Source organism: Bufo bufo, chromosome 1 (genome assembly GCF_905171765.1).
Source record: "Bufo bufo chromosome 1, aBufBuf1.1, whole genome shotgun sequence".
Taxonomy (NCBI): Eukaryota; Metazoa; Chordata; class Amphibia; order Anura; family Bufonidae; genus Bufo; species Bufo bufo.
The window spans coordinates 737,918,335-737,939,580 of record NC_053389.1 but is presented as its reverse complement, the minus strand read 5'-3'; the positions used below and the strand labels follow the sequence as shown (position 1 = coordinate 737,939,580).

General features: G+C 44.6%; 1 protein-coding gene across 1 annotated transcript in view; it reads left to right on the top strand.

The window, feature by feature from the left end:
• The window catches only part of LOC120986084 (hexokinase-2), a 41,317-nt gene that overhangs the window by 2,428 nt on the left and 17,643 nt on the right, over positions 1-21,246 (top strand). The window contains exons 2-4 of the mRNA XM_040414417.1: positions 8,323-8,485; positions 18,420-18,568; positions 20,921-21,040. Coding sequence (XP_040270351.1) covers positions 8,323-8,485; positions 18,420-18,568; positions 20,921-21,040 — 432 coding nt within the window. The remainder of the gene's footprint in view (positions 1-8,322; positions 8,486-18,419; positions 18,569-20,920; positions 21,041-21,246) is intronic.

Here is a 21,246-nt window from a genome sequence, read left to right as displayed (position 1 = left end):
GAGTGTATAATGTAAGGGGGTACAGAAATACTAGAGTGTATAATGTAAGGGGGTACAGAGGTACTAGAGTGTATAATGTAAGGGGGCACAGAGATACTAGAGTGTATAATGTAAGGGGGTACAGAGATACTAGAGTGTATAATGTAAGGGGGTACAGAGATACTAGAGTGTATAATGTAAGGGGGTACAGTGATACTAGAGTGTATAATGTAAGGGGGTACAGTGATACTTGAGTGTATAATGTAAGGGGGTACAGAGATACTAGAGTGTACAGTGTAAGGGGGTACAGAGATACTACATTGTATACTATAAGGGGATACACTGATACTAGAGTGTACAGTGTAAGGGGGTACAGTGATACTAGAGTGTATATTGTAAGGGGGTACAGAGATACTAGAGTGTACAGTGTAAGGGGGTACAGAGATACTAGAGTGTATAATGTAAGGGGGTACAGTGATACTACATTGTATACTATAAGGGGATACACTGATACTAGAGTGTACAGTGTAAGGGGGTACAGAGATACTAGTGTATAGTGTAAGGGGGTATAGAGATACTAGAGTGTACAGTGTAAGGGGGTACAGTGATACTAGACTGTATAATGTAAGGGGGTACAGTGATACTAGAGTGTATAATGTAAGGGGGTACAGTTATACTAGAGTGTATAGTGTAAGGAAGTACAGAGATACTAGAGTGTACAGTGTAAGGGGGTACAGTGATACTAGAGTGTACAGTGTAAGGGGGTACAGTGATACTAGAATGTATAATGTAAGGGGGTACAGTGATACTAGAGTGTACAGTGTAAGGGGGTACAGTGATACTAGAATGTATAGTGTAAGGGGGTACAGTACGGTACGGTATAATAAGCCAAGCAGTGGCCACATCCTCTTCTAAGCTATTCCTCATGAATGTCTTAAAGAGGCACCAACAACTAAACTATACATAAAGACACAGAGATGTGGGGCTCTTTAAATCGAACTATGTTGGCATCCATATTCCACCCAGTGGAACAGATCTCCCTTTTTAAATCGATGGCTCCATCTGGATTCCATCCATTGGTGCCCTTGAGGGCTGGTTGTTCCTTGAAAGGTCATCATTCTGCCGATAAGGATAAATTATCCTGATCAGAGAGCTAGATGACTTGAGGAATACTCTGAGAAGAACCTCAGCAATAGATGACTCTCCACAATCAACAGAACCTGTAAACCATAAAACTGAAGTAAAACCAATTATCTCCAGAAAATGATTTGGGAAAACTGAAGATTAAGACAAGATAATAGGAATAAAGTAGGGTTTCCCCACTGGATCATGAGAAAAATTCACACAGAGGTAACACAGGGCTGGAAGCCGGGTATCCAGGGCTCCCTGAAATTTGTTAACGTCTAGATTTCTTTCTGTTGATGTCTATGCTTCTTATTTCCTGGCTTGTGAGTTCGGTTGTCATCTGTATGCCCCTCGTGTAAGAAATTGGCTTAGATGTACAAGAAAAATGGAATTGTAGAATGAACCATGACCCTCAATAGTGTCCCAAGTCAAGCAAGTCACACTGCTCTCTCAAAGGCACTGATTCCTTTGATATGTATCAGCCAACATGGCGTCCATCATTAATGACCCCCATTAACCAGTTAGAGCAGAAATCGTCTCTGGAGGACCAACCATATTCCTGCATGACATGGACAAACCATTAATTGCAATGAACTTCATCTGATGCCCCATTTCCCCTATGGTGGACCTGTAAGACAAGTGAAGACCTGCTGACACTTTCCCTCAGCTGACTGCTGCAAGTCCGAGCAGTGGGACGCTGTGTGGTCAGTTCATTTTTAGGAGTCTTTTGCAGCAAGAAAGGAAACTTCCAAAGTGGACAACCCCATTAACTTATTCACGTGCCAATTGTCCTTACTCAAAAGTCAAACGGAGTCGAGGGATTCTGGTGAGAGTCAGACCATGATGCAGTTAGGACAATTCCCCTTTAGGGTACATGGACATGGGACATATGCTGTGGATTTGAAGTACCAGCAAAGTGGATGAGATTTTAAGAAACCTCATCCACAGTCAGAGTGGAATTGCGGCAAATTACGCGGGAAACAATCAGCTATTTGTGGCCATTCCCTACAGGCAGATTCACATGCAGCGGAAGTCTCTGCACCTGAAAATCAATGTTCATTCATGTGAAGGGGGATGTTTACAGAGGTATTCCGGTTATACAAAGTTATCCCAGCGGTAGGACCCCCACCAGTCATGAGAACAGGGGCCTGTACCACATGGAGCCCCCTTGAAATTGTGGCTGTTTGGAAAAGCGCGCCGCCACACCATTCATTTCTATGGGAGCGCCAGAAATAGCAGGCATGTTGCCATCATAAACCGCACTGCCTGTCACGTGTGACTTTTTGACTCGCCTCCGTGTTCTTTTACAGCCCAACAGCAAATTCTCTTATTAGATCCTCATCCTAGGGGAGATGTCTGCTGACCTCTGTGACAATGTCTTCCTGGCTGACATTTATTAGTGTCAAGAGGAAAGAGTTAATGCTGAGAACAAGCGCAGGGTTAACCTCTTGTCAGTTTCTAGGCAACTAAACAAACTTCCTATTTTCCATTTCACATTGAGGAAACAGGGCAATGCAAGGTTGTGAGAAGGGGAAAGTCCCAGTGTCACACCGGCGCCATGTCACCATGGCCCTGCTGTCTTCTCCAGGGCAGCCCGTCCTTCATGTGACGGATGGAGAAGCTGTGAGGAGGAGGACGCTCTTCATGAATGAGCACCACTCCATAGCTATACCGGCTTCCTTCAAACCCCCTGACCGGACAGCGCCTGCCACCCGCCCCGCTCCTACATACAGGCCCGATCACTGTACTAGCGGACTGCTATACGGCCATATAGATGGGATTTTAACCTCTCAGCTCACAGTCTACTATATGATTGGATAAAAATTAGGTCGCCTTCCCTTTTCTGACGTTTGAGATGTAAAGGATCAGTGCCGCCTGCAGGCGTATCTCGTGTATGGTCAGAATCTTTAGCGACATATTGCTTTTTTTATCCTATTTATCAGAATACCATTAAGGGCATGGAACAATATATGACCTTCAGGATCTCTCCATGTCTTCCGCAGCTACGCGGCCAATCGTCCTCTGTCTATGTCTCCTACATGGTCATACAGTATATTTCGGCTTCATGCACACAACCTTATGTATCTTGCGGTCCGCGAATTGCGGATACGGTTCGTGTTGCAAAAATGTGGACGGCTCACGGACCAAAAAAACGGATACAGTCGTCTGCATGAGGCCTTAGGGTCATCGTGTAGTGTATTTCTTATTACTTAGCGGTGACCTACTTAATATGTACGAAGGGTGATGCAAAGAATTGCATAGGATCTTTTCTTACCCGACCAGAACAAGAGGCACCCGCTTTGTGGTAGAGATTGTTTCGGTGTAAGGCCTCATGCACACAAACGTATTTTCTTTCCGTATCCGTTCCTTTTTTTTTGGCGGACCGTATACGGAACCATTCATTTCAATGGGTCCGCAAAAAAAAAAAAAACGGAAGTTACTCCGTGTGCATTCCGCTTCCGTATTTCCGTTCCGCAAAAAAAATAAAACATTTCCTGTTATTGTCCGCATTACGGACAAGGATAGGACTGTTCTATTAGAGGCCAGCTGTTCCGTTCCGCAAAATACGGAATGCACGCGGACGTCATCTTTTTGCGCATCCGTTTTTTTGGGGACAGCAAAATACATACAGTCGTGTGCATGAGGCCTAAGGCTGCCTTCACACGCGACAGATTTTGTTGTATAAAATTTCCACGGCTGAAAATTCACTTCCATTCACGTGAATTGGGTTGTTTTGGCCAGAAGCACGTGGATTTCTACAAGCTTAATTCAGGTGAATGGAACTGATTTTAGGTTGCAGAACACTTTCCGGCATGTGAAGGCAACCTAGGGGCCATAGGACTAGGTGACCTGTATGTCCAGGGGTATTCTCCACCAGTAGCTTCTAGGGAAGAATAGCCCTGTGCATGCAAAGACTGGTGCACATGGCAGTGTACGTAGGCTCTAGGGCTAGAGTCTCTGTGCACACAGCAGTGCCACGTACTGAGTGAACTTGACAGGAGATGACATTCTCAATGACATGTAAAACTCAAGTCAACGTCACAGTGCATTACATAAAGCATGTTCTGAATTTTTTTTGCGTATTTCATGTCTGCTCAATATTTGTTGAAAGCCCTGCGGATAATATACAAATATGTAGACAGGAATGCAGAATATCACGCTAGGGTACTGCCAGGCACAGTTGTGTTATGGTGTCTTTTTGGGCCAAAGAAAGCTTCAACGATGCCTGACTTGATCAGTATTTTTGTTGTGTTTTTTTTTTTTTACACTTTTGCCCGTATAGTTTATTTTAGCTCCTGGTGGTTTTCCTACACATAGCGGTTTTTATAGAGGAATGTACACCCTTTGTAACGACAGCATTGGTAAAAAAAAAAAAAAAAAAAACTGCTTTAACACTATAAAAAAATTCCAATACATTGCACATGGGTTTTTGGGGTTTTGTTTGAAAAAAAAATGAAAGTCTATAAGAGAATAACGCCAAACAATGAGGGAAAAAACGTCACGCTGCGAACTGAAAGAAATGACCTTGACCCAAAAAATGCACCTGGAAGGTGAAAAAAACGGCACTACAAAAACCTCCTATGTCTTGCATTTAGGGCTCGTTCACACAAACGTTTTTTTTGAGTTCCGTATACGGTCCGTATACGGAACTATTCATTTCAATGGTTCCGCAAAAAAACGGAATGTACCCCGTATGCATTCCGTTTCCGTTTTTCCGTTCCGTTCAAAGATAGAGCATGTCCTATTATTGCCCGAAAATCACGTTCCGTGGCTCCTTTCAAGTCAATGGGTCCAGAAAAAAAACGGAACACATATGGAATGTACTCCGTATGTTTTCCGTATCCGTTCCGTTTTTTTGCGGAACCATCTATTGAAAAGGTTATGCCCAGCCCAATTTTTTCCAAGTAATTACTGCATACTGTATATGCCATACGGAAAAAACAGAATGGAACCGGAAACACTACTGAAACAAAAAACTGAAAAACGGATCCGTTAAAAACATCCCGCAAAACACTGAAAAAGCCATACGGTCGGGTGAACAAGCCCTTAAAGGGGTTTCATGATATTGATGACCTGTCCTCAGGGCTCGGCGGGGTCATTGCACTGGTGTGACCGCTGCGTCCTCTTCAGTATTTATCTGCACATCTAGATTGTAGTGGTGGCGCAGTGTAATTACCATTGTTCATACCATTCACATGGTTTTACACCGCACCCCCGCTACATTGGATAAACTAGCTGGCCAGGGGTAGGTTGACATTCCTGTTTAACGGACCTGGATATGGCCTTGCCATTGACTATGGCTGCTTTCCGACATAAGTATCGGTTCTTAGCCGGACAAAAGCCATTTTGGCCAGATCCCCGCCCTATCCTGTTATAGTCAATGGGGTTTGGCAGTGAATGGCAGTATCTGGCAAGGCTGGACCCGGTGAACTCTGGTAGGCCGCTCTCTGCGGTGACAGCCTGCTGAATCCATTAAAGGCAAATGTGAACCTACCCTAATGTCCTCCATTGTGCAAAATATTAATAAAACCTATGCTGCATTCTCATGGGAAGGAGTAAAGCGATATGCAGCGCTCCATGCCAAGCTGCTGCCATCTGCTGTGCGGCATTACAGTGCTGCTGTCATCCTGTGTGGCAGAGGTGACCTTAGTCTGCCTCTAAGGTCAGTGTCCATGTGCAGCGCACCCTTGCAGCTGTCCCAGTGATGTCCTCATTGTCACCTATAGAAGACATTACTAATACAATGTGCTAGTGGTGCTGTCGTCCCTGAGAATTGAAAAGTAAACCCCCCTGGTGCGTAAAGCTGAATCATTCGAGATTCCAGAGATGAGACATCACTGAGGGCTACGTGCGAAATGTGTCTGTGGTTCAGGATTGTAAGTGAAGTAGGGGGCGCTCATGAGCGTGGTAATATTGGTTCTCTATTATAAATTAGTAGGGCACATATATAAAACTTTAGAAGTCAGAAGTATGGTGCAGTTACGTGCAGCGTATAACTATATGCTGTAGTGAATAATGGATGCAGTAGTAGTGTAAGAAGTTACGGTACTTCTTGAATCTGGTCACCTACAGCTCCCTTATTCCGAGAAACCCCCCCTGAAATTTGGAGAAGTTCCTCCCCCATCCTTTTCCTCACGCACATAGGGCTGAAACCAGACACCCTCGCTGGAGGAAGCTGACTCATTTCTTCATGCATTGCTATATGATGAAATACAGCATGTGATAGAGCAAGCAGTGGAGGCAGCGCTCAGACATCATTTGTTTGGAGAGTGGACCGGTTTCTGGAAGGTGCGGCAGCCGCTTACACAACTATTAATTGCCCATTGCACTCCTAGGAAGAAGGCTGTCTCCATTTATAAGACTCCTCTCATTATCGCTATTAAGCAAAGACGTGTGACTTAACTTCTCATGGTCTTAGTGAGGGCTGAAATTTACATTAAGGGTATGTCCACATAGGATGGCAAATCCACACTGCTTTACAGGATTTAAAAGGAGTCTGTCAAACCAGATATGATGCCTTGTAGGGCTAGCTTTCACTTAGCAATCTGTTGCTTCATCCTGGAGAAAAAGTACTTTTAGTCCATATGTAAATGAGAGGCTAAGTGCATCGAGGGCGGGCCTAAGCCACTCTGTGCACCCTTGCTCCTCCTGCTTCCTCTGCCAGCCCCTTCCTCTCCTTCTTGATTGTCAGGCCCAGGTTTCTGCAAAGACATCTATCCTGAACCTCTCAGTCAAGAATCGTGGCATTTTCCTTTTTCTTAAAACAGACTTTCTCACAAGGTTTGACTCAAGCCACCCCTTTAAGGAGCCATTAGAAGTTTCCGGGAGATCGTTTTAGTAGCCATCATACAATGATGACATTGATAGGCACCAATGGAAAACAACCCAAAAATGTAGGCAACAACAGTAAATTTCCAGGTGCTTCTCCGTTTATCCAGGCCTGAGAGAATGGATGTGTCATGGAATTCACATGGTGTTGGATTAAGCTGCGGTGGCTTCGGCCGGGACAAGTGTCGCATGACCAAAAGATCGCTGTCTAGTAAGGCAGCCTCAAAACATAATGGAATTAAAAGGGTTCGCAGCCACTCGCAAGTGGCCATGACCCTAGAATCACAAAAAATCCATCTATTGGAGCATGACGTGAGTCTCGGCCATAGTTGCTGGGTTGTTCAAGAATGGGTGGGGGAGGTTCCTTCCCCCATTCTATTGGACCTGCAAAGGGAAAATGACTTACCTGCTTCCCGATGCTGGATCCCCCCTCCTTCTCCTGCAGGCCTGCGATGCTCTGCTGGACTCAAGTGATGTCAACATCAGGTTTGACGTGGCCACAGCCAATCACAGGCTGTGACGGTGTCTGTCTTCCCTTAGAGCATGTGAGCATTTGTCATGACGCAAAGGGAGCCGGGCGGATGTTGACATCGCTGGTGCCCAGCGGAGCATTGCAGGCCTTCTGGATACGGAACGGGAGCTGGCGCCAGGAAGCAGTTAAGTCGTCTTCCCTTTGCACATACAGCAGAATAGGAGCAGTTGCCAAAAAACCCTATTCTTGCACAAACCCTTTAAGCATCCTCAGGTGGCCCCACGTGGAGACCCATATCATAAGAGGCATTTTCCAGTCCAATGGAGATCTTATTTCATAAGCATCATCTGAAGTGTTTACTGGTCGTCCACACATGGATCATTTCTCTAGTCTATCTGATCCATCACATCGTGTAGGACCAGCTTGACAGATCTCAAGATCTTACAAGGAAACTAGCGTTGCTGATGTCATTTAGTAGTCTTTTCTCCGTCTTGACTTTGTCTTGTGCTAAGTTACATCTTCATTTTTTAGGGATTAGAAAGATCCATGAGTTTTGTCTCTACAACATCCTGGAGAAGTCGGAAGCTGTGAGCAGGTATTACAGGGAGCAGTGTGACATTAAGGCGGGTAATTACAGGCCTTGCTGGTCTCATTGCTCGGTTCCTAATGCCTTCCTGACGTCAACGTGTTCTCTGGTTTCCTCTTGCAAATTAGTAATTCATTTTCAAGGGCGATAAACTATCACAAATAGCAACACACCGGGCTTAAGTCTTTGTGTTGCTAGAGTTAATCTGAGGGTAGGGCCATCCCCTATGTGCCAGTCATGTCCTGGCCCAGCTCAGGATGGCCCAAACCTCCAGGTTCTTCTTGTCAGCAGGTGAGACTCTCAAGTGACTGTCATCGCTGTTGTTTTACAGGTGGACAAGTACCTCTATCACATGCGCCTCTCTGATGAGACACTCCTGGATGTATCAAACCGATTTAACAAGGAGATGAAGAAAGGACTTGGTGCAGAAACCAACCCCACCGCATGTGTGAAGATGCTGCCCACATTTGTACGGTCTACACCAGATGGAACAGGTAGGGGCGACATTGCAATACTTTACTGGGATGTAATACTAGTAGGACAAGTATCTAGTCAGGACCTCATTTATCAAGACTGTCCAATATAAGATTGTCTTTGTTGCGTATAGCAACCAATCAGAGTCCAGCTTTCATTTCCTAAACTGCTCTGGAAAAATGAAAACGAAGCTCTGATTGGTTGCTATGGACAAAGACAAAAAATGGTACAAAGACCGTTTTACTGTTTGATAGTTTTGATAAATGAGGGAAGATTTATAACACTTTCTAGAAAAACTGTCTTTGTTGCCCATAGCAACCATTACATTCATGTAATATATTGCTTTATAGTCTCAGACTTTATTACATCAGAATGAGGGCTTAGTCCATATATAATGCTTGCATCTATTGTGTTAGTGCATTATTATCCTTTATTTTCTGTGATTTTTTTTTCATAAAAGTAGCCAGGGACATCCGCATATTTATTTATCATATTGTGCAGGATGTTTTTATCTTTGTTTTTTCTCTTTTCTGTGATTTTTGTTTATAGTATAAAAGCTTCACTGTGGTTGCTATAGGCAACAAAGGCAGTTTTTTCTTTTAGACAGTTTCGTAAATCTGATTTGTTAGGAGGGGAATCTTTAAAGTAATTTTCTCTTGAGTCTGCGTTGCTGTAGTGTGCGACAAATTTATCAAATGCCACACGTTTGATCAATTTGGCGCAAAGTATACAACACTTTAGTCTAGCAATGCCACTCTTAAAAGTTGCAGTTGGCGGCACTTAATTATCATCGCTAACCATGGCCAAATTTCCTCCCACTTTTCGAAAGTGTTGAAACATGAAACCTCAAAAAGTCACATGTATGTATGTACGGTATGTATCCATGGCCATGTTGCTGTGAATGTTGAGATAGACGTAGACTCGACGCTTGTTTTAGCTTATCTGTATGGCCAGTGTATCACTTTGCCATCGCTGCACATGTTGTCTCACGTGTGGTTTCTAAATGTTCCTGGAACCATATACCAAGTATAATTTATGTAGCCCTTCTTCACATTAAAGTTAATGGAGGACATTTATCAAAACAGGTGTAAAGGACAACTGGCTAAGGCTACTTTCACACTTGCGTTCGGAGCGGATCCGTCTGGTGTCTGTACAGACGGATCCGCTCCTATAATGCAAACGCTTGCATCCGTTCAGAACGGATCCGTTTGCATAACAGTTTTTTTCCGATCTGATTTTTCACTTTGTGAAAACTCAGATCCGACAGTATATTCTAACACAGAGGCGTTCCCATGGTGATGGGGATGCTTCAAGTTAGAATATACTAAAAGAACTGTGTACATGACTGCCCCCTGCTGCCTGGCAGGTGCTAACAGGCAGCAGGGGGCAGACCCCCCCTCCCTCCTGCCATCTCTGCTTTGTTTATAGGACTGCCTTGAATGGCGGTGAACTCTTTCGTTGAGGCCCTGACCAGATGTCCTCCTGAGTGGTACAGGAAGATGCAGGACCACATCAGGTCTGGACCTCAGCGGAAGAGTACTCAGCCAGTCTTAGTCCGCAGCCAGTCACGTGAGCGGAATTAGTGGTGCAATGGAGGAGTAAGTGTTGCTGAAGGTTAGAAGACAGAGGGATTTTAGTGAAAGCCCACAGAACCCCTTTAAGTTGAGAGATCTGCTTTAAACACAAATAATAGAGATTGCTGCAATTTCAAAAAGCCTAGCATACCGAACTAAAAATACCCCGATGATAGCGACCCCAAAACTGTGGCCGGTCCCACATCTGAATGGATGTCCGTGGGTCAGCCAGAGCAAGAACCACCCCGCCAGCAGCTCCGTTCCTATACGTACCATACTACAGATGTCTGCTGACTTCCTTTTCAGACCCATGTGTGTACTTTGTGTAATTTAGGGTGACATTTTAGATGTTTTAGCAGGAGAAAAGGGTGCTAGACATGCCAGAGCTTGGCATTTTGGCAGCTGCCTCAGTTATGCAAGCACAAGAATGTCTTTGGGCCCTGAACGCTCCCTCTGAAGAGCATGTCTTTGTGCTAATACACTGCAAAGATTGTAGTCAGCAAAACCCCACCACGCCTGCCTAGCGCGTGGCTGCCACGTTGATAGAATATCTTGCTTTCACTGCAGTATCATTTTATTGCCCTTGTAAAGGACAGCCGAGCGCTCGTTACGGCCATTCAGTGTAGTTATATTATCGTCTGCTGTGGAGAGAGCCCTGTAAAAAGAGTAAGCGACGCGTTTCAAGCAGTCGAAGATATACAAGCGGGATGAGTGCTACATTTAGGTGTTATCAGTATAGACAGATTATATAGAGAAGGTATACATAGCGTATCTTGATATACAAGCATCGTTCCAGCTTCATCTGTCCTGCTCGTCCCGTCATACAGCAGGGTCCATATTTGCACCAACAAAATACACTTCTATGGGTTTGCTGTGGACTCTGCTGCAGATTTCTATGGCTGGCCCTCTGATTTTTGCCGTGGTGCACGCTGCTGATTTACAATGGGCATTTATGTTCAGCGCTGAAAATGCAATGAATCTGCAGCAATAAAACGCTATGTGAACATACCCATAACATGTGGCATCGCAGACATGTCGCCATTCTCACTAGCAAGATAAAAATGTAGGGGGCATATGTGAACCCATGCAGAGGATGGTGGGCTGATGAGGTTGGCCTGCCTCCTTCGATGGTGTCCAGGGCTGTGCAGCGACTTGGCAGACCATCCCTCCTGCAGTTGACTGGAAGGGGGGCACCGTGCCATGGCATGTATTATTCACCAGGGCACAGCATTAGGTCACGGCCTTTATGTAAGCTCCTTGCCCTGATATTTGCCATTAGGACACACTCACAAAGGCAGTGCACCCGCAGTTGGAATGTCTCACCGAATGTTGCACTTCGGAGGATGGTACTGAGGTAATGCTGTTGTGTAACTGGCAGCTCGGTGCTACAGAAAAGTATTTGTCTAGCAGGAGCAGCCATGTTTTCTCCCTACAGCTGTGCACATAAAGGCGGAGGCCGGGGTTGTTAGGTTCTCTAGTGTTGACACAGGTTGGACGTCCATTGTTAAAACATTTCAGGCTGGTGTAATGTATGAGCTTTCGAAGGAGGAGCCACTTCTGAGGTAAAGAGGAAGCGTCAAGCCATCCAGACGTCAGAGCTGGGTGGAAAAAAAAAAATCACAGGAGAAAATATGTAAATCCTGTCATTGCTGTGTGACGGCGTGGAGATGTTAGCATGTGATACCTTAAAGCCACGTGCGCACAGCAAAGTATTTTAGACCTATTTTGCTGCGCTTTTGTGACCGTGTTTGTCATGGATTTCCTTAGAGAAATCCTTATGAAATACATCACTGTGTGCACGTGGCTTTAAGGTATCACAAGCTAAAGTCTCCACACGTCACACCGCAATGACAGGATTGACTTATTTGCTCCCGTGAGTTTTTCCACCCCAGCTCTGACGTAGTCATTGTCTGGATAGGTGGACACCTCATTTTTACCTCACAAGCGGCTCTTTTTTTTCTCACCTGCTGAGCTGGTATTGTATCATGCTGCCGATTTTGCACATGCATGTAATATGCCTCGTGTGCATGTGGCCTTAGGGTTGTTTCACACATAGCATTTTTTGGGAAAAACACAACTGCAGGTTTTTGAGCCAAAGACAGAAATAGGTTCAAAAGGAATGGTAAATCTAATGGAAGGACTTATATTTCTGCTTCCTGCTGGATCCACTTTTGGTTTTGGCTTGTAAAAAAAAACTGCAACAAAAGCTACAACTGCGTTGTCCATAAAATGATGTTCGCGTTAAACCACCTCTAGGGGTCATTCACACAGCATTCTCTTCTGGAAGGAATTTTGGCACAGACACGGCTGAAGAGCTTGCCACAGCCGCGGCTTTAAACTGCCTATCTTCAATGCTGCCTCCCAACGAAAAGAATGGGAGGCAGAAAGAAACACGGTCGTCGGCGGAATTTCAGCGCAGTGTCTGTGCCAAATTTTTGGGCTGAAAAAAACATGTTTACACAGAATAAAAACTAAAGTGGAATCCGTATCATGTTTTTTTTTGCATGTAATTTTTTCCTGACGCTTTTTTTTTTTTACATGCTTTTTGGTGCGGTGTCGGCAAGGATTTTCATTCCTGCCCATGGAAATTCAGGATGAGGAATCCGTGTGGAAAATGGAAAGAACACGTCTTTTTTCCACTGTGCGGTTTTTAAAGCCGCAAGCTTAAACGGTGTAACATGCAGATTTCCCCTTTGAAAACAATGGGAAAGTTCTGTATGCGGTTTTGGCAGTGATTTTTTGTATGAAATCTGTACCAAAATGCGTGCCAAAAATCCTCTGTGTGAACAGGCCCTTAGGATATGGCCACCTGGTGTGTAAATGCTATGGATTTTCCACAGCAGAATCTGTGCAGAAAATCTGCAGCGTTTTACAGTAGCAGCAAAGAAATCTCATCCACACACCGCAGGACAAATCTGCAGGAAGTCAACTTATGCTGCGGATTTCCACCATGGATTTCACCATTTGCAATGCGAAGGGAGTTTGCTTTGCAACAAATTGCTGCAAAATATGCAGTGGAGAATCCGCCCTGTGTGGCCGTACCCAAGTGTGTGTGTGTGTGTAGGTTTACTAGATATCAGCGGCTATTGAGCGGCCTTACTTACAGTTCCTGACTATATCTGCCTATGGCAAAATATTGTAATGAGCTCATGTGGCCAGCAGCTGGATTTCAGCACCACATATGGATCTGATCTAAATTTTACCTTCGACCTACTTATGAGTCGTTGGGCCTCATGTAATGAAAACTTAAGGGAGGCAAAAAGTGGAGGTCCGAGCTGTAGCCGGCGAGCAGATGTCACCTGTCACTTTTTCCAGCTCAGGTTACAAAACCTGGAATATCATTAGTGGTTGTCACTCGGCATCTGTTAGAACTGTAGGACAAACTAGGACAACGTTGACCCCGCTGAACACAATATGAGGCTCTGCTCACATATGCGTTGGCAGTCCATCTTGCAGATTCCAAGACTTCTTGATGGAAACCTATAAGACGCCATTATAGTCAGTGGGTCCGCCAGTGTCCGCCATGTACTGGATCTGGCACTGCTGTCATTTTCGTTGTTCTGCTCATGTAATGGCGTATTGAGAAGCGCAGATGTGAACAGACTTAGAAGTCTATACATGAGAACCAGTGCAGATGTGAACAGAGCCTTAGAAGAACCAGCACAGATGTGAACAGAGCCTTAGAAGACTTTACATAAGAACCAGCACAGATGTGAACAGAGCCTTAGAAGACTTTACATAAGAACCAACGCAGATGTGAACAGAGCCTTAGAACACTATACACAAGAACCAGTGCAGATGTGAACAGAGCCTTAAAAGACTATACACAAGATCCAGCGCAGATGTGAACAGAGCCTTAAAAGACTATACACAAGAACCAGCACAGATGTGAACAAAGCCTTAGAAGACTATACACAAGAACCAGCGCAGATGTGAACAGAGCCTTAGAAGACTATACACAAGATCCAGCGCAGATGTGAACAGAGCCTTAGAATACTATACACAACAACCATTGCAGATGTGAACAGAGCCTTAGAAGACTATACACAAGAACCAGCACAGATGTGAACAGAGCCTTAGAAGACTATACACAAGATCCAGCGCAGATGTGAACAGAGCCTTAGAAGACTATACACAAGAACCAGCGCAGATGTGAACAGAGCCTTAGAAGACTATACACAAGAACCATTGCAGATGTGAACAGAGCCTTAGAAGACTATACACAAGAACCAGCACAGATGTGAACAGAGCCTTAGAAGACGATACACAAGAACAAGCGCAGATGTGAACAGAGCCTTAGAAGACTATACACAAGATCCATTGCAGATGTGAACAGAGCCTTAGAAGACTATACACAAGAACCAGCGCAGTTGTGAACAGAGCCTTAGAATACTATACACAAGAACCAGGGCAGATGTGAACAGAGCCTTAGAATACTATACACAAGAACCAGCGCAGGTGTGAACAGAGCCTTAGAATACTATACACAAGAACCAGCGCAGGTGTGAACAGAGCCTTAGAAGACTATACACAAGAACCATTGCAGATGTGAACAGAGCCTTAGAAGACTATACACAAGAACCAGCACAGATGTGAACAGAGCCTTAGAAGACTATACACAAGAACCAGCACAGATGTGAACAGAGCCTTAGAAGACGATACACAAGAACCAGCGCAGATGTGAACAGAGCCTTAGAAGACTATACACAAGAACCAGCACAGATGTGAACAGAGCCTTAGAAGATGATACACAAGAACCAGCACAGATGTAAACAGAGCCTTAGAAGACTATACACAAGAACCAGCACAGATGTGAACAGAGCCTTAGAAGACTATACACAAGAACCAGCGCAGATGTGAACAGAGCCTTAGAAGACTATACATAAGAACCAGCGCAGGTGTGAACAGAGCCTTAGAAGACTATACACAAGATCCAGCGCAGATGTGAACCGAGCCTCAGAAGACTATACACAAGATCCATTGCAGATGTGAACAGAGCCTTAGAAGACTATACACAAGAACCAGCACAGATGTGAACAGAGCCTTAGAAGACTATACACAAGAACCAGCACAGATGTGAACAGAGCCTTAGAATACTATACACAAGAACCAGCGCAGGTGTGAACAGAGCCTTAGAAGACTATACACAAGAACCATTGCAGATGTGAACAGAGCCTTAGAAGACTATACACAAGAACCATTGCAGATGTGAACAGAGCCTTAGAAGACTATACACAAGAACCAGCATAGATGTGAACAGAGCCTTAGAAGACGATACACAAGAACCAGCGCAGATGTGAACAGAGCCTTAGAAGACTATACACAAGAACCAGCACAGATGTGAACAGAGCCTTAGAAGACTATACACAAGAACCAGCACAGATATGAACAGAGCCTTAGAAGATGATACACAAGAACCAGCGCAGATGTGAACAGAGCCTTAGAGGACTATACACAAGACACATTTTCATGGATGACTTTTCTTTTTTTGAAGAGTTGACTCCTGGCCACTGATCTTCATCATTGGGATTAGGATTGCCTCATGTTAAGAATAGATACAAGGATTGCATAAGTGCTCACACCCTCTGAGGTGAAGGCCTAAGGGCTGCATTATGCAAGTGAGCTTTTATAGTAAGTTTTAGTAGGGAAGCGAACGGTGAACTATACTTGATCGGCCAGTAATTCTAGCTGCACCTAGCAAGAAGTGGTATTAACATTACCTGCTACTAACCAGAACAATGCACCAGAGTCCCTTCTTTAGGCCTCTTGCACACGACCGTATGTAATTTGCTGTATTTTGACATCCATGTGCATTCTGTTTTTTGCGGAACGGAACATCTGGCCCCTAATAGAACAGTACTATCCTTGTCCGTTATACGGACAATAATAGATAATGTTCTATCTTTGAACGAAAATAGAATGCATACGTTTTTTTTTTTTTTGCAGATCCATTGAAATGAATGGTTCCGTATACGGTCTGTATACGGAACGCAAAAAACGGGACGAAAAAAAAAAAAAAACGTTTGTGTGCAAGAGGCCCTACTTTTTGGAAGTTGATTACCATCCGTGACCCCAAACTACAGTAATTTTGGTTACTGTCTTTTAAAAGTTCTTATTTCTACATCTACCATCTACATATGTTTTTGGGGAAAAAAAAGTTCTTATCTCTGGTCCTCAGGTTGGCATCTGGGGGTGGTCTCACTGGCTTCTATAGCCATGACATGCTGTCCCTCTTTGACTTGTAATTTTTGTAATGGCAAGCTCCTAACAAATTCTCTGAATAATATCCAGACGGTTTGCATTATGCAATGCCATATAATAGATGGCGATATGCCGTATAGTATAAAGAGCTAAAATGTAACCTTGAGGAAGAACCGTGGCTGAAGCCTGGAGAGATTCCTGGAAAGCAGCTGGTTTCCATCATCTGACGGAGGCAGAATTCACCACATCACTGACGATGAATAGAGAAGTGCTGTTTTTGTGTATATATAGTTTTTTTTTTTCAATTCTTTAAAATAGATCCATTCGGTGCGTTCAACAACAGCAGGCTGGCCTTAAAGGGGTTAAATCCGCCGACACTCTTTGGCTGGTATTGCCGTTTCATTGTATGAGCACAATGGTTCCGGACAGTGTAATCCTTCACATCGCAGCCAGCGCAGCAGATTCACTGCCTGGAATAGAGTGCGGAGAGAGGTCACTCTAGAGCATTGCCCACATTTATACCAGCCGGTTGGCGCACACGCCGGGCCGCTTGTTTTTTTTTCATTTGGGAATTGATCAGTACATTTCCACTGAGGCTCTATTCCAGAACACGTTCTATGCTAGATGGTCCATGCATCTGGACAGGGAGGATTGGGCAGGGTGTCTGTATATACAGTTGGTGTATGCGGTCTAGTCTATTCCTGTAATAGAAGGCAAAAAAGAGACAAGAAAAAAGAGATGACTGTCCACCCAATGAAGATAGAGGATGCTGCGATGGCGCCATGACCGAGGATCTGATGTGGAAAAGTTGAAGCGGACAGTCACAAACTTTTTTTGGGCTAAAAATCTGACTTTAAGGCCTCTTGCACACGACCGCATGTATTTGTCTGCAAAAAACTGATGTACAAAAAATAAGGATGACGTCCGTGTGCATTCCGTATTTTGCAGAACGGAACAGCTGGCCCCTAATAGAACAGTCCTATCCTTGTCCGTAATGCAGACAATAATAGAACATGTTCTATTTTTTTGCTGACCGGAAATACGAACATACAGAAACGGAATGCACGCGTAACTTCCGTTTTTTTTTGCGGACCCATTGAAATGAATGGTTCCGTATACGGGCCGCAAAAAATTGGAACGGACACGAAAATACGTTTGTGTGCAAGAGGCCTAACTGTTTTAGAACTGTTCAATTTGGCACAGATTCTGGGCTAGACTGTTTTGGACATCTGTGGAGCTCTCTTATTAAAGGGGCTGTCCAAGGCCAGGAAAAAGTTGACCACAGACAGGAAATGGTGTAAAATAACAAAAAATACCTGTTGAATTGCCCGCCGTTCCTGCCCCCCTTGCCAGCTTTTGCTTTTTGGTCTGCAGCGTTGCCTTCATATTATCAACATGTGACCCTTGCAGCCAATCTCTGGCCTCACACATACACGTTGGCTGGAGTGGTCATGGGTTGTGTAAGCAAAGATCGGCGGTGAGGACAGAAACAGCAGCGCTGGAGCGGCAGGTAATTGAACAGGTAAGTATTGCTTATTTGGTTATTTCACACCGTCCTCGTCTGTGCCCCACCTTTGTCTGATTCTGGCCAATCCAATGAAGGTGGTCCATGGATCCCTACATCTGCCGAGGCCAAGGTCTATGCCAAATTGGAGTTTATTCCTCTAGCAGTCATATTACTGTTCTTATCCAGGTCATAACAGGTTGTGTTTGATGCAAATGCATCTTTATACTAAATCCCTTGAAAGGTCTTCTATGACTAAAGCTGGCCATTAATGTGGACCAAACCCGCCAATCTTTGGCAGATCAGCCAACCATATTGTGTGAATGGGGGGACCTCCTGACTCATGTCAGCCGCAGATATGAGAAGGTTCAGACAGATGGATATTAACATGTCCAATCCTTTTGATCCTTTGAGGCAATGGCTTAATCCCCACTCTCGATTCAGGACTTGTGCAAGCTCCGCTGAGTGGACGTTTATGGAGGGGTCGGGAGAGATGGCAGTTGGCTGACAGATATCTGAAATGTGTGGTCAGCTAATTCGGCAAAAGTCCTCAAGGTCAACAAGCTCTTGTGTATTTCCTGACCATTGATATCTATTAAAGTCAATGTAAAGGTTACTAATAAACTTTTTGGTTCATGCAAAAACTTATATATATTTTTTTCATCTGTTGTGTAGAAAATGGAGATTTCCTGGCTCTGGACTTGGGAGGAACCAATTTTCGAGTCCTTAGGGTGAAAGTTTCTGATAATGGAATGAAAAAGGTGGAGATGGAGAACCAGATTTATGCCATCCCGGAAGATCTGATGAGGGGCAGTGGAGCTCAGGTAAGAGCATAGACTGAACTCTGCTGACCGTAAATCAAGTGCAACCTCCTTCAGTCCGTGCACCTATTATGTAATCTGTGTCAGCTCTGCGTAAGATTTCATTCATCATTTACGGCAGAAAACTGGTATAAAGGATGATAAATCTGCTGCCCATGCCCCTTTTTCGGAAAGTGGTGAGGTCAGCGTAGAGACGCCAATTGTGACTAAATGTAGTTAAAGCCAGTTTCTGATGGAAGGGTCTGTCGACAGGACTTTCTTTATCGTCCTGCATAACGGAAACCAGACGGATCCGTTATGCTTGCCCGTAGACCTCTATTATGACGGATCAAAACTGAATGCCTCCGTTTTGAATTCCGTCTTACGCATTCCGTTATTTTCTGTTATAACGGAAAGCAATAACTGAATGCATAGCTCTGATGTAAACCCGCCCTTATAAGACACGTCTATATTTGCTATGCCCTCCACCCCCGTTCTTATAGCATGCCGTGGACAGCTGGAAGTTGCACCGAATAACTTTTAGAATTTGACCTCCTCAGCATCCCCTGCTGCCCCCGTACGCTGCACGCAGCTCCCCTTTACACACAAGTGTAATTTTTCTGCCAGCGAGTGATTCCAAGAATAAAATCACAACCGCTCGACTACAATAGCTTGCACTATCCCGGCTCCACTCTGCCCAGCTCCTGCCATCTTTAATGCTGCCAGTCACTTTGACATGTTTTGTCAGGGGCTTGGCAAAGAAAACAGTGAAATAAAAAATTCCTGGCTGGATATGACTGAGCTCGCCACTGTCCTGCTGAGCCAGGCTGAAAAGCCACTTACAGTCAGAGGCATTGAATAGGTACGCACGCCTAGACAGTCAGTCGTGTGGCAGCAATGTGGCACCTTGTTGAATCCACGCCACTAAATGTTTGGGATGTTCTGTTACCAGAGACATTTAGGCTACTTTCACACGAGCGAGTTTTCCGCGCGGGTGCGATGTGTGAGGTGAACGCATTGCACCCGCACTGAATCCTGACCCATTCATTTCTATGGGGCTGTGCACACGAGCGGTGATTTTCACGCATCACTTGTGTGTTGCGTGAAAATCGCAGCATGTTCTATATTTTGCATTTTTCACGCAACGCAGGCCCCATAGAAGTGAATGGGGCTGAGTGAAAATCGCAAGCAAGTGCGGATGCGGTGTGATTTTCACGCACGGTTGCTAGGAGACAATCTGGATGGGGACCCGATCATTATTATTTTCCCTTATAACATGGTTATAAGGGAAAATAATAGCATTCTTAATACAGAATGCTTAGTACAATAGGGCTGGAGGGGTTAAAAAAATAAATAAATAATATAACTCACCTTAATCCACTTGATCGCGCAGCCGGCACCTCTTCTGTCTTCATCTTTGCTGTGCACAGGAAAAGGACCTTTGATGACGTCACTGTACTCATCACATGGTCCGTCACATGATCCATCACCATGGTAAAAGATCATGTGACAGACCATGTGATGAGCGCAGTGACGTCATCAAAAGTCCTATTCCTGTGCATAGCAAAGAAGAAGACAGAAGAGAAGCCGGCTGCGCGATCAGGTGGATTAAGGTGAGTTATATTATTTTTTTTATTTTTTTTAACCCCTCCAGCGCTATTGTACTAAGCATTCTGTATTAAGAATTATATAACCATGTTATAAGGGAAAATAATATAATCTACACAACACCTAAACCAAACCCGAACTTCTGTGAAGAAGTCCGGGTTCGGGTCTGGGTACCAAACATGCAGATTTTTCTCACGCGTGTTGAAAACGCATTACAATGTTTTGCACCCGCGCGGAAAAAACACAAACATGGAACGCAATCGCAGTGAAAACTGACTTGTTTTAGTTCCAAAATCACACCATTTTCCCTGAACGCACCCTGAACGCATCCGGCCCCGATCCTCAACGCCCGTGTGAAAGGGGCCTTACATCGGTTGTCTGGTATAATTAATGCACTGGCGTAGGGAACGGTGACTTAGAATAACCTTAACCCACCTTTTAATATGCCCTCCGTTTCAGCACCGTAGGTCTGGAAATGGCAGGGACCCCTTCTTGGTCACATGACCACTGCAGCCAATCGGTGGCCTCAGAGGTCTCACGTACGAGAACTCTGTATGTTGCTGCCTTTTTTCAGCCTAAACCAGGAGCGGCTCCTGAAGGTATAGCCGGAAGCTTTATACTTCTCCACTCCAAGAACTAATGAGAGAAGCGCAGGTTAATGGGGTTTCCCACCGCAGCTCTGGACCTCAATATGTGTTTGGCTGAGAACTCACTTTTACTCCATGATTTTGTGCTTCTTATTATGTCATTATCCTTCTTCCACCCCAGTTGTTTGACCACATTGCTGAATGTCTGGCCAACTTCTTGGACGAGCTGCACATCAAAGACAAGACGTTGCCCTTAGGCTTCACTTTCTCCTTCCCCTGCCACCAGAGTAAACTGGATGAGGTGAGTAGAAGACAATCCAGCGTGATGGACATCTCTTCACCATGGGCTAATATAACAAAGCTGCACCCTACATGAGTACAGAGGATCTGTCATCTCTCCTGACATATCAGTCATAGTAACTACTCACATTCCCTAGGAAATAATTCATTTCAATGGGGCTGCAAAAGATGCGGACAACACACCGTGTGCTGTTCGCATCTGCACTT